Genomic DNA, 16251 nt, shown 5'->3' on the forward strand with positions numbered 1-16251 from the left:
GGGGCGGGGGCGGGCTGATAGTGCGATGACGTAGGGGCCGTCCCGGAGCGCAGGCGGGCGCGCGGTGCACGCCGGGAAGGCGGCGCGGACCGGGACGCGGAGGGAAATAAGAATTTTGGCGCCTGCGCCCCCATTGGCCGGCGCGGCGGCGCGGCGGCGCGAGCCCTCCTCCGATTGGCCGGCGCGGCGGCGCGTGGGCCTGAGGCCTCCCCGGATTGGCCGGCGCGGCGCCTTAGCGGAGAGGCGCGCGCGGGCTCTCAGTCCGTCCGTCCGGTACCGACATGAGCTGCCTGACGGTGCCCGGTGTCCACCCCGGCTCGCCCAGCCGCCCCCGCGGGCAGATCCAGGTACTGGGGCGGCTGTGGGGCCGGTACTGGGGGGGCAGCGGGGATGCCGAGGCGGGGCCGGTACCGGGGGGGGTCAGCGGGGATGCCGAGGCGGGGCCGGTACCGCGGGGGGTCAGCGGGGATGCCGAGGCGGGGCTGGTACCGGGGGGGGGGCAGCGGGGATGCCGAGGCGGGGCCGGTACCGGGGGGGGGGCAGCGGGGATGCCGAGGCTGGGCCGGTACCGCGGGGGGGCAGCGGGGATGCTGAGGCTGGGCCGGTACCGCGGGGGGGCAGCGGGGATGCCGAGGCGGGGCCGGTACCGGGGGGGGGGCAGCGGGGATGCCGAGGCGGGGCCGGTACCGCGGGGGGTCAGCGGGGATGCCGAGGCTGGGCAGGTACCGGGGGGATGCCCGGGCTGTGCGGGGTGATGGCTGCGGGGTCCAGGGGCCGCACCAGCTCCGGGGGGGCCGGGGGTCCCGGAGCCGTGGCGGGGCTGGGCAGGGTACGGCCGTGCCAGCGCCCGGGGCTGCCTGCGAGCCGCCCTGCCGAGCCGTGCTCTGCCCGCTGACCCCGCCGTTCTGCCCCCAGGTGATCTTCGGCCCCATGTTCTCCGGGAAGAGGTAGGCGCGGGGCGGGCGGGGGGCAGGGGGTGGCCGGGGTGCGGGGCCCGCTGACGGCCGTCCCTTGCAGCACGGAGCTCATGCGGCGGGTGCGGCGGTTCCAGCTCGCCCAGTACCGGTGCCTGCTGGTGAAGTACGCCAAGGACACGCGCTACGGCACCTCCGGCCTCTCCACGCACGACAAGTGAGTCCCTGGGGCAGGAGGACGCAGCCCGCGGGCCCAGCAGCGGGGCTGCCGGCTCACTGTCCCACCCTCCCCGCAGGAGCACCATGGAGGCGCTGCCAGCCTGCGTCCTCAAGGACGTGTACCAGGAGGCGCTGGGCTCTGCGGTCATCGGCATCGACGAGGGCCAGTTCGTAAGTGCGCGGCCAGGGCAGGTCCTGGGGGGCTCTGCAGGATGCAGTGTCTTGAGAGCACCCTGTGCAGAGGGAAATCTGAATCCGCTGGAGGAGGGGGTGGGAAGAAATACCCTGGGGCAGCGTGATCCTGCTGGACTACGCTTGTATGGTCACACCATTCCATCCCCTCAGTCCCTGCAGGCTGAGGACAGGGGGGCTGGGGACCATTTCAGGTGTGGGCAACATGGCTCTAATTTTCTTTGTGCCCTGTGCTGTTTTCTGGGCACGTGCTGCCCAGATCAGGATCCACCTGAGCGAAGTGCTGCCCCTTCGTCCTCCTGACGCTGTTTCTCTACCTCCTCTAGTTCCCAGACACCGTGGAGTTCTGCGAGATGATGGCCAACGCTGGGAAAATCGTCATTGTTGCTGCTCTTGATGGGACTTTCCAGAGGAAGGTAAACCCCTCTGTTTTAGTGCAGCAGCTGCTCTGGGATCCTCATAGCACCTGTCCAAGAGAACCGCCCCTGCTGTCTCGGCACAGGCTTTCGGGAGCATCCTGAACCTGGTGCCGCTGGCGGAGAGCGTGGTGAAGCTGAACGCCGTGTGCATGGAGTGCTACCGAGAAGCCTCCTACACAAAGAGACTGGGAGCGGAGAGGGAGGTGAGTTCCCTTGGAACAGAACGCGTTTCAGGAGCTTTGCCTTGCCAGCCCTGCTGGTCTGGAGGGGTCCTCAGGGGAGCGGAGCTCTGTGAGTCACCCTCCCAACTGTCTTGGCAGGTTGAGGTGATTGGAGGAGCAGACAAGTACCACTCCGTCTGCCGAGCCTGCTACTTCCGCAGGCGGCCGCAGCAGCCTGGCCCGGAGAACAAGGAGAACGTGCCCCTGGGGGTGAAGCAGCTGGACGCGGCCGCCTCCCGGAAGGTCTTTGCTTCTTGACTGCTGGGCTCCCGCGTGGGGAGGAAGGAGAGGAAGGAAGCTAAGTGCTGCCGCTCCCAGAGGCCCGATCCGCCTTCCCCCACTTTTAGCAAAACTGTTCCGTGCCTCAGCTCCACCTGCCAAACCAGCCGCCCTCCCTCCGCCCCGCGCCAGGAGAGAGGACGGTCGCCCCGACCTGGCGCGGGGGGAGCTGAAGCGGGAGCCTGACTAACAGGTAGTTCCTTTCTCAGAACACAAAAAAGAGACAGGGATTGTCACTGGTGCTGCCACACAAACAGCTCCTGGAAAACTGCCCCAGCAGCCAGGCTGCGGGGCTTCCACTGCCTGCCTGCTCCCCTGGTCTGCCGACGTGCAGGCTGGCACCGGTGGCTGGCTCACGCGCCTGTGAACGCAGCCGTTGCTTTATCTCTTGTGCTCTTGCTAAATTCCAGGTTTCTTAAGACAATGTACAGTAACTTAGTGTTTTAAACCCACTTCCCTTTTTAACGCAGTCCAAGGAGATACCCCGTCCCTTGGTGTAGGGCTGTGGCACAACCTTTCAACTGACACCCGCAGCAGCAGCCTGGCCCTCGGCAGCCCCTGGGAACGATGCTGCGTGGCCTGTTTGCCGTTACGCTCACGTGCTGCAGCTGTCCTGTAAGTTTTTGTTGAAGCAGAAGAGGGGGAAAGGAAGGCTTGACATGGCAGCCTGACAGCGGGCTCCTTCTGGCTTTTGAACTGAAAAGGGCCAGCAGCGGTCTGTACTAGGACAGGCCTTTGGGAAGCACTAGACTTCACTGCAGGAAGAGTCACCGCTCCAAGATCAGCGTGGTTTTTGCTCAGGTCCAAGCTTGGTGCTGCCACTTCAGTGCTCAGTTACCTGTGAAGGGTTTGGAGGCTCAGGGCTTGATCTGTAAAGGTTCGGGCTACTGTTTCTGTGAAGATCCAGCGACTTGGAAAAGGGTCCCTGCTTTGAGTGGAAGGTTCTCAACTCTAGTTGTGTATCTTGCTCCCTTCTGAGCCTTCCAAAAATTCTCAAGGCTGGTTCTTCCCCTGCTGTAAGCTGACGGAAGGATCCTCTTCCCCCTTTCCTTGACTTGGCTTCTGGAAGCGTTTGGGTTTTTTCTTGCTCCTTGCAACAGTGCTTTCCCCCGTAAGCCAGCGTCCACCAGCTCCAAGCGGTAGCTCTTGGTTCTGGCCAGGTCAAATCTTCCCCGTGCAAACCCACCCCTCCAGGCAGGAGGAGGCACCTCTGGAGAAGGTACAAGAGCTGTCAAAACCCCTGCTCCCTCCATGGTGCTTGGAGTGGTGACAGTTGTGCTCAGAAGCACATCACTGCCAGGCCTGGGCTTTCCCCTTAGGGACGGCGAAGGCAGCACTGCTACTGGTTTAGGTTAATAAATAACTTAATGAAATTGTCCATGTGGGTTTTATACCAGACTGCTCTGAAAAGGCTTCCCTGCAGTGCACGGTCTGCACAAACAGCAGTGGCCTGGGCTGGGCACAGGGCTGGCGCTGGAGCTGTCTGCTCCAACCTACCACCAGACCCTGCAGGAGCAGGAGGGATCGCCTAAAAATAGACCCCAGCATGAGTGTGCTGTTTGCAGGGCAGCAGCTGGCTGGGGCCGCTCTGCCGCTTCCCTGCTTGGCACCCCCAGCCCTGCAGAGAGAGGAGGAGCTCTGTTTTGTTTCCCCGGAGAAAGGCACGTGGTGGCTAGGTGAAAAAGTTTATTCCATCTCTACAGTGACAAAGAACTACTCGAACGGCAGCCCCAGCAGCGACAGCTCATGTACCACACGCTGCTGCTGGGGACAGCTTCACACAGGCGCAGCAGAACACACACCCTGAGACAGGCACCCGGCGCCGGGGCAGCACCCTGGGGGCAGCACCCTGGGGGCAGCCGGGAGCGCGGGCTGCGAGCAGGGCGCTGCCAGGGACAGCAGGACGGTGGCCTCGCTTCGCGGACGCAGCACTTAGTGGGGGGCAAGCGAGGGGTGCCGAGCGCGGAGGCGGCAGGGACGGTGCCCCAGGCCCTTCCTGGGGGATCTGGAGCAGCCGCAGCCCCACTGAGCCCAGCGCCCACCGTGCCCGCGGATCCTGAACCGCGTCAGCCGAGCACCGGCAGCGAGAGTGCGGGCTGTGGCGAAGGCACAGTGGGAGTTTATAGTCAAAAGAAAACAGGGCTTTGGCATCAAGCTCACCCAGCAGCAGGCAAGGGCAAAGGCACGGGAAGCCGGCGGCGGGCAGGAGCTGGATCGCCCGGCCACGCCACGGCAGCGAGAGCCGGCACTTGAGGGGCTGGAAAGGCACCAGTGCCAGGACGGGCCAGGGGAGCAGTCACCAGGGCACAGCCAGGCCAGAGCCGGGGCGGCCCCGCACACCCACCCGCCGCACACCGGGCTGCGGTTCCCGGCGGCGGGGAGCTCAGCTCCACCACCGGGACAGGGCCCCTCCTGCGCCCCAGCACCGAGGCCCGGTGGCCATCACACAAAGCAGCCGCCACCCTCCCACCCCACCTTCCCCCTCCGAGGCGCAGGTCCCTCCCCTCCCACCCCATGGAAGAGCACCGCACGGTACAGCCGTCCCCACCGCACCGGGGCTCAGTACACCGGCGGGGGCTGGTAACCCTCCGGGGCGTCTGTCGTGTGGGTGAAGGGCGGCTGCTGGTAGCTGTCGTGGCTGATGTTGGGGTAGCTGGAGTAGGGAGTCGAAACCTCCGGGCTGGGGTCAACGTAGCTTTGAGCGAAGTCCTCCACCCCCATCTTGTACCTCTTGTAAGCGAAGGTGATCAGGAGGCCCTAGAGAGACGAGGGGGCCACGGGCGTCAGGGCTGCCCTGGGCTGCGCGGCCCGGGGAGCCCCTCCACGCTCCACTGAGCGGGCAGGGCCGGGCTCCGCCGGGGCTTCACTCACCCAGGAGAAGATGGAGAAGAAGCTGAAGGTGATGGCGGCACGAGCCGAGTCAGCCCCGACGTGCACGTCCTCAGCCCGTGTCCAGGCCCACTGGTTGGTCAAGAAACAAAAACCAATGAACCACAGGAAGGTCCAGAGACCTGCGGGAGGAACCACAGAACGGTTTGGGTTGGAAGGGACCTTAAAGATCATCCAATCCCACCCCCCTGCCACGGGCAGGGACACCTTCCACCAGACCAGGTTGCTCCCAGCCCCATCCAACCTGGCCTTGAGCACTGCCAGGGAGGGGGCAGCCACAGCTTCTCTGGGCAGCCTGGGCCAGCGTCTCACCACCCTCGCAGAAGGTGAGGCCGTGAGGAAGGCGGCGCAAGGGGCCGGGGCTGCGTCCTGCTGCCCCCAGGCAGGTCCCCAGGCCCGACCCAGCTCCCACCGGGCGGCTGCTGCCATGGGGGGGGGCGGAGGCCAGCGCAGGCGCCCAGCCCGGTGCAGCCGCCCGCGCTGCTCCCCACGGCTCCTCGGCGCGCTCTCAGCAGGCAGCGCGTGGCCCGCGGGCAGCGTGCCAGGCGGGAGCGCCTGCCTTCGCCAGGCACCGGCAGCCACGTCACGGGACAAGGGCAGCCATTGCAGCAGGCACCGAGGGCGCAGCCCTGCCCCACGGCGTCGGTACCTGAGAAGCCGAGGTCTGCCAGGACCAGGTACTTGCGGTCGGTGGTGTTGCTGATCTGGGGGAAGTAGATGTCCACCATGAAGAAGAAGATGCAGGCGAGGAAGGCGAGGACGCCGATGCCGATGCCGTAGCGGCAGGCGTCCTCGTTGTGGTTGAAGACGCAGAAGAGCTCGGAGGAGCTGGGCAGGTTGGTGTAGCCCTCCCCGACCAGGCAGGCGAAGACGATCAGGGCGAAGACCTGCAGAGGGGGGAGCGGGCGGGCGTCTGGCGGCGGCACCGGGGCCCCTTCCCGGGCTGCGGCACCGGCCCGGGCAGGGCTCGGCCGGGCACCCGCCACCGCGGCTGCGCCGGGGCAGGAGAGGGGGGCGGCCGGGGCGGGTGGGCAGGAGGGGAACGCGGGCCCGGGGCGGGCAGGAGGGAGGGGAAGGGAGGGGAAGGCCGGGCCATGCGGGCCCGGGGCCAGCTCGTCCCGGGGCCCCTCCGCGGCGCGGCCCGGCCCGGCCCGGCCCGGCGGGGCTCTCCCGGCGGCCCCGGCCCGGCCCGGCCCGGCCCGGCTCGGCCCGACTCACCGCGCTGGCGATCCGCGCCAGGACCTGCGGCTGCTGCACGAAGTGGCCCAGGTCGAAGGCGCCGCCGGCCTTGGCCGCCCCGTAGGCGCCGCCGCCCTCCATCGCGCCGGAGCCGCCGCCGCGCTCCCCGCCGCTCCTGCGCGGCACCGCCCCGGAAGGGCCGGGCCGGGGCGGAGCGGGACGGGATCGGGCCGGCGGGATCGGGCCTCCCCCGCCCGCCCACCGCGGGCAGCGCCGGGCCCGCCCCGCGCCCCTCTCCCCTCCGGTGCCCCGCAGCCGCCCCCCGCCCGCGGCGGAGGGTCCCGCGCCCCCGGCGCTGCTCCCGGTGCCCCCGAGAAGGGGCGTCCTCGCCCGCCCCGGGGCTGCGGGTCCTGCCGTGCCCGAGCTTAGCGCCGGGGCCGGCGCGGGGGCCGCTCGGAGGCTCCCACCGGCGGTGCGGGCTCCCCCGGCGCAGCCCCGGGCCGGGGCGGTGCGGCACCCCCGAGCGGGCGGGACCCGCTGGCGGAGGCTGCCCCGGCTGCGCCGCCTCCCCGCCCGCCGCCCTCTCCCTTCCTTCCTGCCGCGGCGCCAGCCTGCGGGGCCGCCGCAGCGGGTAGACCCGGGCTTAGCCCCGGCTTTAGACCCGGGTTTAGCCCCGCGGCCCCGCCTGCCCCGCTCCCCCGCACGCAGCGGCTCCGGCTCCATCGCCGTCCCCGGACGGGCAGCACCGCGTGTCCCGGGGGGCCGTGGGCGCCGGTGGTGCGGGGCCGGCTGACACCCGTCCGCTCGCCGCGACAGGGCGGCGCGTGGGAGCGGAGCCGCGGGGCCCCGCTCGGCCCCAGCAGGATGTCCCGGTCCCGGCCGCCCTCCGTCACCCTCCGCGTCCCTGAGGACACCGAGAGCGATGGGTGAGTGTGGGTCTGCCCTGCCCTGCCCTGCCCCGGCCGTGCCCCCGCACGCTCGGCCCCCGGGGTCCCGCAGCCCCAGCGGTGCGAGGCTGGCGGCCCCGCTGCGGGACGTGCCCGCAGGCACCGGGTGCCCGTGCCCCGGGGCAGCACGGCCGGGCTTTGAGCTCACCGGGTGCCCGTGCCCCGGGGCGGCACGGCCGGGCTTTGGGCTGGCACCAGGGCTTTGCCACAGCTCCATCGCCCGGGCCCCGGCGCCCAGCCCAGCCCGGTTAGCAGGTCTGTGTCCCTGCAGCCAGGAGCCGAGCCCGGACAGCGAAGGAGCCCTGCACACCTCCTTCCACCAGCTCATCCAGGAGCAGAGCAGCTTGGTAGAGGCGGGTCTGGAGCTGGAGATGCAGGCGAGGGGCAGAGGTAAAGCGCTGCAGCCACAGTCGGGGTGGGACGGGGACAGCGTGTGTGCCCAGGGCCATCTACCCTCCCAGACCCTGCCTGGGCCAGCTAGGGCTTGTGCCGAGGCTGCGGCCAAAGCACTTGTAGGAGCAGGGCAGACCTGTCCTTGGGGACACAGAGAGTCCCTGGAGAAGGGGGTGCTCTGGGGGGAGCACACACGGGGCAGGCACCTGGCCTGTGCCAGAGCAGGGCCACAGGGACCGGAGCTGTGTGCACTCTGGCTCTCACCGCTCTGTGTGCTGCCCTCCCTCTCCCAGAGCACCCGGCCCGCCTGGACCCCCCCGATGCCTGTGCCGCGGCCTGGCCGGAGCCCGGGCAGGGCGAGCAGCACCCCGGCTACTCCTCCGCCTCCCTGCGGATCCTCGCCAGCATGCCCAGCCGCACCATCGGTACGTGCCAGCCGCCCTCCCACCCTTGCCAGGCCCAGGAGCTCCTCGGGAGAGCTCTCCCCCGGCCGCCCACCCCCCTGCCCCGCTCTCTCCCACAGGGCGCAGCCGGGGAGCCATCATCTCCCAGTACTACAACCGCACGGCCCGGCTGCGGCGCCGGAGCAGCCGCCCGCCCCTGCAGCACCTCTGCCGCACGGCGCGGCCCAGCCTGCGGCAGTACGACCTGGAGACCGACCCCGCCAGGGCCACGCTGGAAGGTGAGGGTCTCCAGGGAGCGGGCAGTGCCAGGCACTGTCCCCACGCGGGGTTCGGGACGGGCACGCTGTGTCCCGGCCGGCCGCGTCCTGCTGAGCCCCGTGTGCCCCCAGACAAGCGGAGCCTGCTCGTGAAGGAGCTGCTGAGCCTCTCGCCCGGCCAGCGCAGCCACATGCTGCTCACCGTGCCCCTCAGCCTGGCAGAGAAACGCACCCTCCGGTACGTCCTCTCCCGCTGGCCCCGGTCAGGCAGGGCTCCCACAGCCGGAGCCATCCCGGGGCCCGCGCCGCCCTCCGACACCCCTCTGTGCTGGGCAGGCAGGAGCTGAGCGGGCAGAGGGGCGCCCCGAGGCAGCACCGGGTCCCCTCCTCTCCCTGCGGATGGTCCAAGGACGACATCGCACTTGTAAGGCTGGGGCGCGGGTCTGCACGGCAGCCGGGGGGGGGGTCTGGTGCAGGCTCTGGCCCCGGTGCTCCCCCCACGTTCCCTCTCCCCAGAGCTGCCGGGGCCTCTGGTACAGGCTCCTCTCCCTGCTCCCCGCCGCGCAGCCCTGGCACTACGCCCTGAAGCAGATCGGCGGCCGCTTCGGCTCCAGCGTCCTCTCCTACTTCCTCTTCCTCAAGACGCTCCTTATGTTCAACATCGTCCCACTCCTCATCCTCCTGGTCTTCGTGGTGGCCCTGCAGGCTGCGTATCCCCCTGCCTCGGCCAGCCCCCGGCCCTTCACCGGCCTCGAGCTCCTCACAGGAGCGGTAAGTGCTGCCAGCGCCAGCGCAGCCCTGGGGTGGGAGCTGCTGCATCCCTGTGTCCCCCCCACGGTGATGCCCTGGTCCCTGCCCTGCATCCCTGCGTCCCCACCGCCGCGATGCCCCGGTCCCTGCCCTCGCACAGCCAGGGCCCTGGGACCGCCAGTGCTGTGGGTGCAGAAGGGGGTGCCTGGTGCTGCCCCAGCCCAGGGCTCTGTGTCCCTGCGGGCTGGCACAGATGTGCCAGGCTGGGCAGGGAGCCGCAGGCACCAGCGAGATCATCGTGCACTTTCCCACAGGGCTACTTCACTCACTCGCTGCTGTACTACGGCTACTACAGCAACGCCACCCTCAACGACCCCTGCGCCTCCAGCCCCAACGGCAGCGCGTGCCCCCTCGCAGCCCCCCCGCTCCCGTACAACATGCCCTTGGCCTACGTGTTCAGCGTTGGGGTCTCCTTCCTCATCACCTGCGTCCTGCTGGTGTACAGGTGGGTTGGCGGCGCCCGGGGCACTGCCAGCCTTCCCCGCTTCGCCCAGCCCCGGTGGCCTGACGCCCTCCCCCTCGCTGCAGCATGTCCCGCTCCTTCGGGGAGAGCTACCGCGTGGGCAGCTCCACGGGGGACCTGGCCGCTAGAGTCTTCTCGGCCTGGGACTTCAAGGTGGTCCAGCGGCGCTCCGTGAAGCTGCAGAGCAAGAACATCTGCACCCAGCTGAAGGTGAGCTGGGCTGGAGTGGACCCTGCACGCCCTGCCTGACCCCGGCTCAGCACCCCTCTGCACCCGGGGAGCCCTGTGGCTGCAGACACCCCCTGACCCCAGCCCTGCGCCAGCGCTTTGTCCGTCTGGGTCTGCCTCAGTGCAGCAGGACGGACCCTCGCTCCAGGCCCACGCGCAGCAGCGCTGGCTCTGCTCTCTCGCAGGAGCTGCTCGCCGAGCAGAGGTCCCGCTCCCGCTCCCTGAGCCTGTGCCAGCGCCTGGGGCACTGCGCCGTGCTGCTCCTGGCCTGGGCCCTCGCGCTGGGCACGGTGCTGGGCTGCGTGCTGGCCGTACGCTACTTGTCGGAGCACATGCATGCCGTGAGTGCCGCCCCTCGCCGCGGGAGTCCTGCCCTGGGAGGCCAGGGCAGCCCCGTGCAGCCCCGTCGCAGCTCCCCTCCTGGTGCCAGCGCCGGGCCGCCGGCAGCCGCACGCTCACCCCGGTACCCGCTCGCCAGGTGCAGCAGGGCCACCGAGCGCGGGGCAGCGGCCAGCGGTGGCAGGAGGCCGTCCCGCTGGTCCTGCCGCTTGTGGTGTCCCTCCTCAACGCGCTGATGCCCCACCTGTACAACCTGCTGGCGCTGTGGGAGAGGCAGGACTCGCCCGTGGCACGGCTCTACGTGGCGATCTGCAGGTAGGCTGGCCGGGGCCGGGGCCGGGGGAGGCTTTGGGGCCGGGCACCCCGTCTGTGGGGCTCGGCCCCTCCATCCCCAGGCTCAGGGGCTCCCGGCCCTGCTCCCGCTCCCCAGGAACCTCCTGCTGAAGATGGTGGTCCTCGGGCTGCTCTGCTACCAGTGGCTCAGCCGGAGGGTTGTCTGCTCGGCAGAGGAGGTGAGTGCTGCCGTGCGGGGCCGGGCTCTGCGCGGGTCGGTGCGAGAAGCACGTGGCACCCATATGAGCCGGCTGGGCCACACCATCCCGACCGTCCCTCGCCCGGGGAGCGTGGAGCAGAGCCAAGGCGGCAGCCCTGGCACTGGCCGGCAGCAGGGGCGGGGGGCTGCCCACAGGGGTCTGCCGACAGCACCACAGGCACCGTCTGCTCCTTTGCCAGGGAGAGGGGGCGACAGCCAGACAGGGGCACCCCAAACGTGGAGTGGCTGGGAAAGGTGCAGGGGAGGAAAAGGTCCCCTCGCACCCCGTGGGGGCCACAGGAGAGTCACGGGGGAGGAGCGGCCTCGTTGCCCGCCTGATGCCACCTTTGCTTGTGTCCCCAGTGCTGGGAGACGTGTGTGGGGCAGGACCTGTATCGCTTCATGGTGATGGACTTCATATTCACGCTGCTGGACACGTTCTTCGGGGAGCTGGTCTGGAGGTAACGTCCCCAGGAGGGGTCCCCCCGCCAGCGCGGCCCCGGCTCTCCTCTGCCCGCGGGCACCCAGGCCCTGCTGCCGCCCGAGGGGAAGCGGGGTGCCGGAGCAGCGTGGGAGCAGAGCTCCGCTCCCCCCCAGGCTGATCTTGGAGAAGAGGCTGAAGAGGAAGCAGAGGCCCGAGTTTGACATCGCCCGAAACGTGCTGCAGCTGATCTATGGGCAGACCCTGACCTGGTGAGACGGCTCCCGCCTGGCGCGGCTCGTTCCTCCGCTGGCAAATGCCACGTGGTTCCCTGGGAGCCCCGCGGCTGGCAGGGACCAGGCAGGGGAGATGCATGTTTCTCTGAGCGGGGTCGTGGGAGAACTCTCAAATGAGAGCTGCAAAGGCCACAACCACGCTGGGGGCCGGTGGGACCCAGCCCCTGCCCAGCCCCAGCACAGGCTGCACGGCACACCCGGCACAGGGCACCGTGTGCCCCCTGCTCTACGGACGCCAGCCCGCGGCTGCCGCCGGTGCCGTGCTGCTGCCTCCAGCTCTGCCGCGGGCTCAGACCCAGGACGAGCTCACCTTCCCCCTCTCTCCCAGGCTGGGCGTCCTCTTCGCCCCGCTCCTGCCGGCCGTGCAGATGCTGAAGCTGCTGCTGCTCTTCTACATCAAAAAGGTGTGAGCTGCCCCCCAGGTCCCCACGCCGGCAGCCCTGCGGTGACGCCGTCCCCGCTGCAGGCTGCTGCACCGTGCGGTGCCGTCCCGGGGAGGGAGGTGCTGCTGGGGAGGGGGCATCCCGAGCTCGCCCAGCTCCCGCGGAGGGGACGGCGGGGTGGGCAGCTGTCCCGCCTGCACTGCTGGGGCACGCAGGGCTCTGCTCCCTGTCCGCAGACCAGCCTTATGCAGAACTGCCGGTCCCCCAGCAAGCCCTGGCAGGCGTCTCACATGAGCACCGTGTTCGTCACCCTGCTGTGCTTCCCGTCCTTCCTGGGGGCAGCCGTCTTCCTCTCCTACACCATCTGGTCGTGAGTACCCGCCGGAGCGCAGCTCGGGCACAGAACCGCCGGCTGCCCGGCGAAGGAGAGGGACGGGGGAGACGGTGCCTCCCTGGCCCTGAGCGCCCGCACCCTGAGCGCCCTGGGCAGGGAGCTGCTGCCCAGCCGCTGGTCATGGCACAGAGCGTGGCAGCGGTTCCCTGTGCCCCTTTCTCCCAGCTGTTCCCAGATGTTCCTGATGCAGGAGAAGGGGATGAAGACCCCGCCCCGGGGATGGCTGGGGCAGGCGACGCTGGGTCCCCAAGAGCTGGACGCCTGTGGCCGGGCAGTGCCCAGGGCTGGGGCAGGGGCCGCCTGGGCTGCCCATCGCTCTGACCAACTCACTCTCTGCTCAGGGTGCGGCCGTCAGACACGTGTGGTCCCTTCCGGGGGCTGGAGACCATCTACAAGTCAGGGAAGACCTGGGTGCAGGTGCTGGAGAGGTCCAACCCGAACATCGGCTGGCTCGCCTGGGCCCACCAGCACCTGCTGCAGGACACCTTCCTCCTGTTCCTCGTGTCCGGGGTCCTGCTGTGAGTACGGACCCGAGCCCTGGGCCCGCGCTTTGGGGGTCCCACGCTTGGGGGTCCCGCTGTCACGGCCCTGAGGGGGGGCTGGGGTGTCACTCCAGAGCCCTGCGCCCCGTCCCGGTGCCAGGAGCGCGGCGTCCCCCGTCCTCCCGCCCGTCCCACCTGTCGTTGCAGAGCCGTGACCTACTTCAACGTGCAGGTGGTGCGGGGCCAGCGGAGGATCATCCGCCTGCTGAAGGAGCAGATTGCCAACGTGCGTGAGCTCCGCAGCTGCCCCGGCCGGTCCCGCTGCCCCACGCCCCGTCCAGCCCCGGGGCTGCCGGATCCTGGCCCGGCCCTGACACCGCTGCCGCCTCAGACGTGCGGGAGCACGTCCCAGGGCTGCTCACTGCCATGTCTGCTCTTGCAGGAAGGGGAAGATAAAATATTTCTCATCCAGAAGCTTCACGCCGTTTACGAGCAGAGAGAGAGACGCGCCTGAGTCCCAGGTGAGGCCGGTGTGAAGGCGAGCGGGGGCTGCCGGGTGCTCGGAGCGCGGCCGGGCGCAGGACGTGCCGCTGCTCTGTGCCAGAGCGGGGCCGGCGGGCGCGGCACTGCCGGGGCAGCCCAGCTGCAGCCGAGTGCTGTGTGCCAGGCAGCGGGAGGCACAGGAGGTGATGGGGCGAGACGGCATTTCACCTCCCCTCGCTCTGCTGGCACGTGCTGGGCAGAGGCCGGGCTGCTGGGCTTGCCCCGGGGCCCAGCCTGTCCCAGGGGACACTGGATCCCTGGTGCTGCTGCGGCCTGGGGATGGCTCCGGGTGCCAGCAGAGCCAGCACGGGGACAGGGAAGGGGCTGGGGCTGGGGACATTTAGAGAGCCTGCTCTCCACTTTCAGCGTGGGGCAGCGCTGTCTGCCCCGGCAGCAGGCACGGCGGGGCTCAGGGACTGCGTCTCTCCTCTTAGCGTCAGCCTCCCTGGAAGGAGCGGGACGGGACAGGGCTCTGCTCGCAGCCAGGGACCGGATCCGGCGCGGCGCTGGACGCAGCGGGACCGTGGGGTGCTGGGGAAGATCCTCTCCTCCAGGATGTGGTGGCCAAGGACCCGGTGGGGCACGTCGTGTGGCAGCGCTGGCTCTGGGCTGTTTTCAGAAGCGTTTGGGGACAGCGAAGCTTTTTGGCTGCAGAGAACCTGCAGCCCCTTTGCACCGCTCGGGAGCAGCAAGGCCAGAGCTGGGTGCTGCTGGGCACCGACCCAGCTCCTGCCCCGCATCTGGCTCGCCAGGAGGAGAGCAGCTGGCCAATGCCCTCCCCACGAACGAGGCCACCCCGGCATCCCCCGGGCCAGGCAGCCCTGCGGCACGCCGGGCTCTGGCTCCCCCGCCCCGGGCTGACCCGGCCCATTAAAGCGTCGCTGTGCGGGAGCGCTCCCAGCCTGTGTCTGGACCTGTCGGGCTGGGAGTGGGCGAGCGGGTTTGGTGTGTGCCAGCGTTCGCATGGCAGGGTGTGCTGGGGCTCCTCGGGGAGAGCCTGGCTCAGCCGGCACCGTGGGAGCGAGAACCTCTGCCACCTCATCGCGTACGGCCCTGGGAGCCCCTCGCCGTCGTGGGGCGGGGGGCTGCAGCCCCCAGCCCTCAGGGCACACTGGCAGCAGCCCTGGCCCTGGGAAGCCGGTCGCCCCCGTGGCACTGACAGGCTCGGGGAGGGTTGTGCCACGGCGTGTGCCAGGCCCAGCCAGCCACCGGTACCCCCGTGACTTGGCGCTGGCACCGCCGGGTGACGCAGCTGGGCGCGGGGCTGGCTGCCAGGGCGGGCAGGGGACAGGCTATCAGGGCGGGCACAGACGTGGGTTATCGGCGCGGGCACGGGCTGGGCTCTCCGCACAGACCCAGCCGCGCCCGGAGCCTGAGCGAGTGCCGGGGAGCAGCCGCGCGCTGGCGCTTCCTGCAGCTCCTGAGACGTCCCCGACCGCGGCACCCCTGGGCTCGGCCTGCCCCGGCTCCTGATGCCCACCAAGTCCCTGCAGTCTGTCGCCCCAGGGGGCTGGCACAGGGCCCACGGCAGCCCCGTGTGCGCTCGGCCTCCAACCCGGGCGCCGTTCCCAGCCCCTGCGCTGCCCGGGCACCGCCGCACCCCACTGCCCGTGAGCACCACGACCACCCCTGCAGCCCCCTGAGGTGCCAGCACGGTCTGGCCTCAGGCTCCTGCTCGGCCCTTCCCCGACACGCCGCGGTTCCCACCCGCGCTCAGGACAGCCGCCAGCCTGGACAGCGCGGTGCAAGTTTTACTGCAGTCCCACGGGACCGGCCCGTGACGCCACCCTGGCCCCCTCCCAGCCCCACGCGGGGCAGGGCCGGGCTCAGCGGGGGTCTCCGAGGGTGGCCCGGAGCCACCGCAGGACGTCGGCCACGCCGGTGCCGTCGCGGGCGCTGGCCTCCAGCGTCGTGATGGGCTGCGTGGCGCAGGAGACGATGTCCTGCATGCGGAACAGCGACTTCACCTCCGCCGGCGACATGTAGCAGGGCAGGTCGCTGCGGGCGGGGAGGGGGCTGCGTCACCCACCGCGACGGCTCCGCCTGACGCAGCCCCCGGCTCGGGGTCTCCGCAGGCCCCGCCGGCACAGGGCGCGCGGCAAAGCGCCGCTGCTGCCCCCAGGACACGTCCGGCCTCCCCAGGTGTCACCGGATGGAGGGGACGCAGGAGCCCCCGCAGGCCCCCGCCCGCGGGCTGAGCCCCCTCCTCACATCTTGTTGAAGAGGACGAGCACGGGCACGGCGGCGAGCGGCGCGGCGGAGAGCACGGACAGCAGCTGGACACAGGACGAGGAGACCTGGGTGGGGTCGGCGGCGTCGACCACGAACTGGAGGAGGAGAAGGGAAAGCGGCGGTGCCGGGGGCCCCCGCGCCGGGGGGACACCGCACAACCGGGGCCGAACCGGGGGGCCCGACCCCTGCAGCAGAGCGGGGGCCAGCGCCGACCCCCAGCCACGGGTGCCCATCTCCCCGTGCCCCCCGGCTGGGTCTGTCCCTTGGGGCCGGGGCTCGGGAGGGGTCCCCGCCGGTGGGGAGCCCCGGTGCCGCCGCCGCTCACCACGAGAGCGCCGCACTCGCCGTAGTAGCTGGGCCAGACGGGGCCCATGCAGCCGCCCAGCTCCCGCAGCGTCACCCTCCGCGGCAGCCGCACGTCGGTCAGGTCGGTGCCCACCTGCGGGGACAGGCGGCTCGGCCGGCTGCGCCCGCGCACCGGGACCCTCGGCCACACCGGGACCCTCGGCCGCGCCGGGCCCTGCCTACCGTGGGCTGCGTGGCCGGGGGCTCGCCCAGCTCCGCGGGCCCCTCCCCGGCGCTCAGCTGTGCTGCGCGTTAAGGACACGACGGTGCCGGGAAGGGGAGGGGGAGCCCGGCCCGCTGCCCGCCCGGGACCCTCCCGGTGCCCCCCGCCCGGTGCCCCCGCCCCGGTGCCCCCGCCGGATATGACGCAGCCGCCGCGCCAGCACGCTCTTCCCGCCGCCCGTCGGCCCCAGCAGCAGGCACGTGCGCCCGGGGCGCCCCGCGCCCGCCATCCGCCCCGCCCCGCCGGA

General features: G+C 70.8%; 4 protein-coding genes across 5 annotated transcripts; 2 read left to right on the forward strand and 2 right to left on the reverse strand.

The window, feature by feature from the left end:
- Positions 1–152: 152 nt before the first annotated feature.
- On the forward strand, positions 153–3581 carry TK1 (thymidine kinase 1). Its single transcript, XM_068413400.1, has 7 exons — positions 153–347; positions 916–947; positions 1018–1131; positions 1211–1304; positions 1652–1741; positions 1828–1947; positions 2065–3581. The coding sequence occupies exons 1-7, from the start codon at positions 282–284 to the stop codon at positions 2221–2223; spliced, it is 675 nt and encodes a 224-aa protein (XP_068269501.1). The 5' UTR covers positions 153–281; the 3' UTR covers positions 2224–3581.
- A 334-nt stretch (positions 3582–3915) lies between these two features.
- SYNGR2 (synaptogyrin 2) lies at positions 3916–6503 on the reverse strand. Its single transcript, XM_068413010.1, has 4 exons — positions 6352–6503; positions 5783–6020; positions 5116–5255; positions 3916–5001 (listed from the first exon to the last, which is right to left on the reverse strand). Exons 1-4 carry the CDS (start codon positions 6451–6453, stop codon positions 4804–4806), a joined length of 678 nt encoding a protein of 225 aa, XP_068269111.1. The 5' UTR covers positions 6454–6503; the 3' UTR covers positions 3916–4803.
- A 318-nt stretch (positions 6504–6821) lies between these two features.
- On the forward strand, positions 6822–14101 carry TMC6 (transmembrane channel like 6). 2 transcript variants are annotated; one of them, XM_068413008.1, is made up of 20 exons: positions 6822–7238; positions 7531–7649; positions 7946–8077; positions 8176–8334; positions 8446–8551; positions 8650–8737; positions 8830–9084; positions 9378–9568; positions 9652–9796; positions 10000–10155; positions 10293–10468; positions 10584–10665; positions 11049–11146; positions 11283–11378; positions 11731–11806; positions 12022–12155; positions 12521–12697; positions 12869–12947; positions 13104–13182; positions 13639–14101. In XM_068413008.1, exons 1-19 carry the CDS (start codon positions 7177–7179, stop codon positions 13173–13175), a joined length of 2403 nt encoding a protein of 800 aa, XP_068269109.1. In that variant the 5' UTR covers positions 6822–7176; the 3' UTR covers positions 13176–13182; positions 13639–14101. The 2 variants fall into 2 exon arrangements, with proteins under 2 accessions (XP_068269109.1, XP_068269110.1); XM_068413009.1 differs by having other exon boundaries at positions 8881–9084.
- An 836-nt stretch (positions 14102–14937) lies between these two features.
- Positions 14938–16233, reverse strand: ARL16 (ADP ribosylation factor like GTPase 16). The gene is given in 5 exon segments (XM_068413459.1): positions 14938–15202; positions 15416–15531; positions 15762–15875; positions 15965–16029; positions 16032–16233. Coding segments are annotated over 5 exon segments (669 nt in total). The 3' UTR covers positions 14938–15030.
- Between the last annotated feature and the right edge of the window lie 18 nt (positions 16234–16251).

The sequence above is a fragment of the Nyctibius grandis genome, chromosome 15 (assembly GCF_013368605.1).
Source record: "Nyctibius grandis isolate bNycGra1 chromosome 15, bNycGra1.pri, whole genome shotgun sequence".
Taxonomy (NCBI): domain Eukaryota; kingdom Metazoa; phylum Chordata; class Aves; order Nyctibiiformes; family Nyctibiidae; genus Nyctibius; species Nyctibius grandis.

Coding starts and splice junctions, on each gene's coding strand:
- SYNGR2 (XM_068413010.1), bottom strand. CDS start 6,453: ATGGAGGGCGGCGGCGCCTACGGGGCGGCCAAGGCCGGCGGCGCCTTC. Junction 5,256..5,782: donor GGCAGACCTCGGCTTCTCAG/GTACCGACGCCG, acceptor TTCCTCCCGCAG/GTCTCTGGACCTTCCTGTGG. Junction 5,002..5,115: donor TCTTCTCCATCTTCTCCTGG/GTGAGTGAAGCC, acceptor TCGTCTCTCTAG/GGCCTCCTGATCACCTTCGC.
- TK1 (XM_068413400.1), top strand. CDS start 282: ATGAGCTGCCTGACGGTGCCCGGTGTCCACCCCGGCTCGCCCAGCCGC. Junction 1,132..1,210: donor GGCCTCTCCACGCACGACAA/GTGAGTCCCTGG, acceptor CCCTCCCCGCAG/GAGCACCATGGAGGCGCTGC. Junction 1,948..2,064: donor GACTGGGAGCGGAGAGGGAG/GTGAGTTCCCTT, acceptor CTGTCTTGGCAG/GTTGAGGTGATTGGAGGAGC.
- TMC6 (XM_068413008.1), top strand. CDS start 7,177: ATGTCCCGGTCCCGGCCGCCCTCCGTCACCCTCCGCGTCCCTGAGGAC. Junction 9,797..9,999: donor ACATCTGCACCCAGCTGAAG/GTGAGCTGGGCT, acceptor GCTCTCTCGCAG/GAGCTGCTCGCCGAGCAGAG. Junction 12,698..12,868: donor CTCGTGTCCGGGGTCCTGCT/GTGAGTACGGAC, acceptor CTGTCGTTGCAG/AGCCGTGACCTACTTCAACG.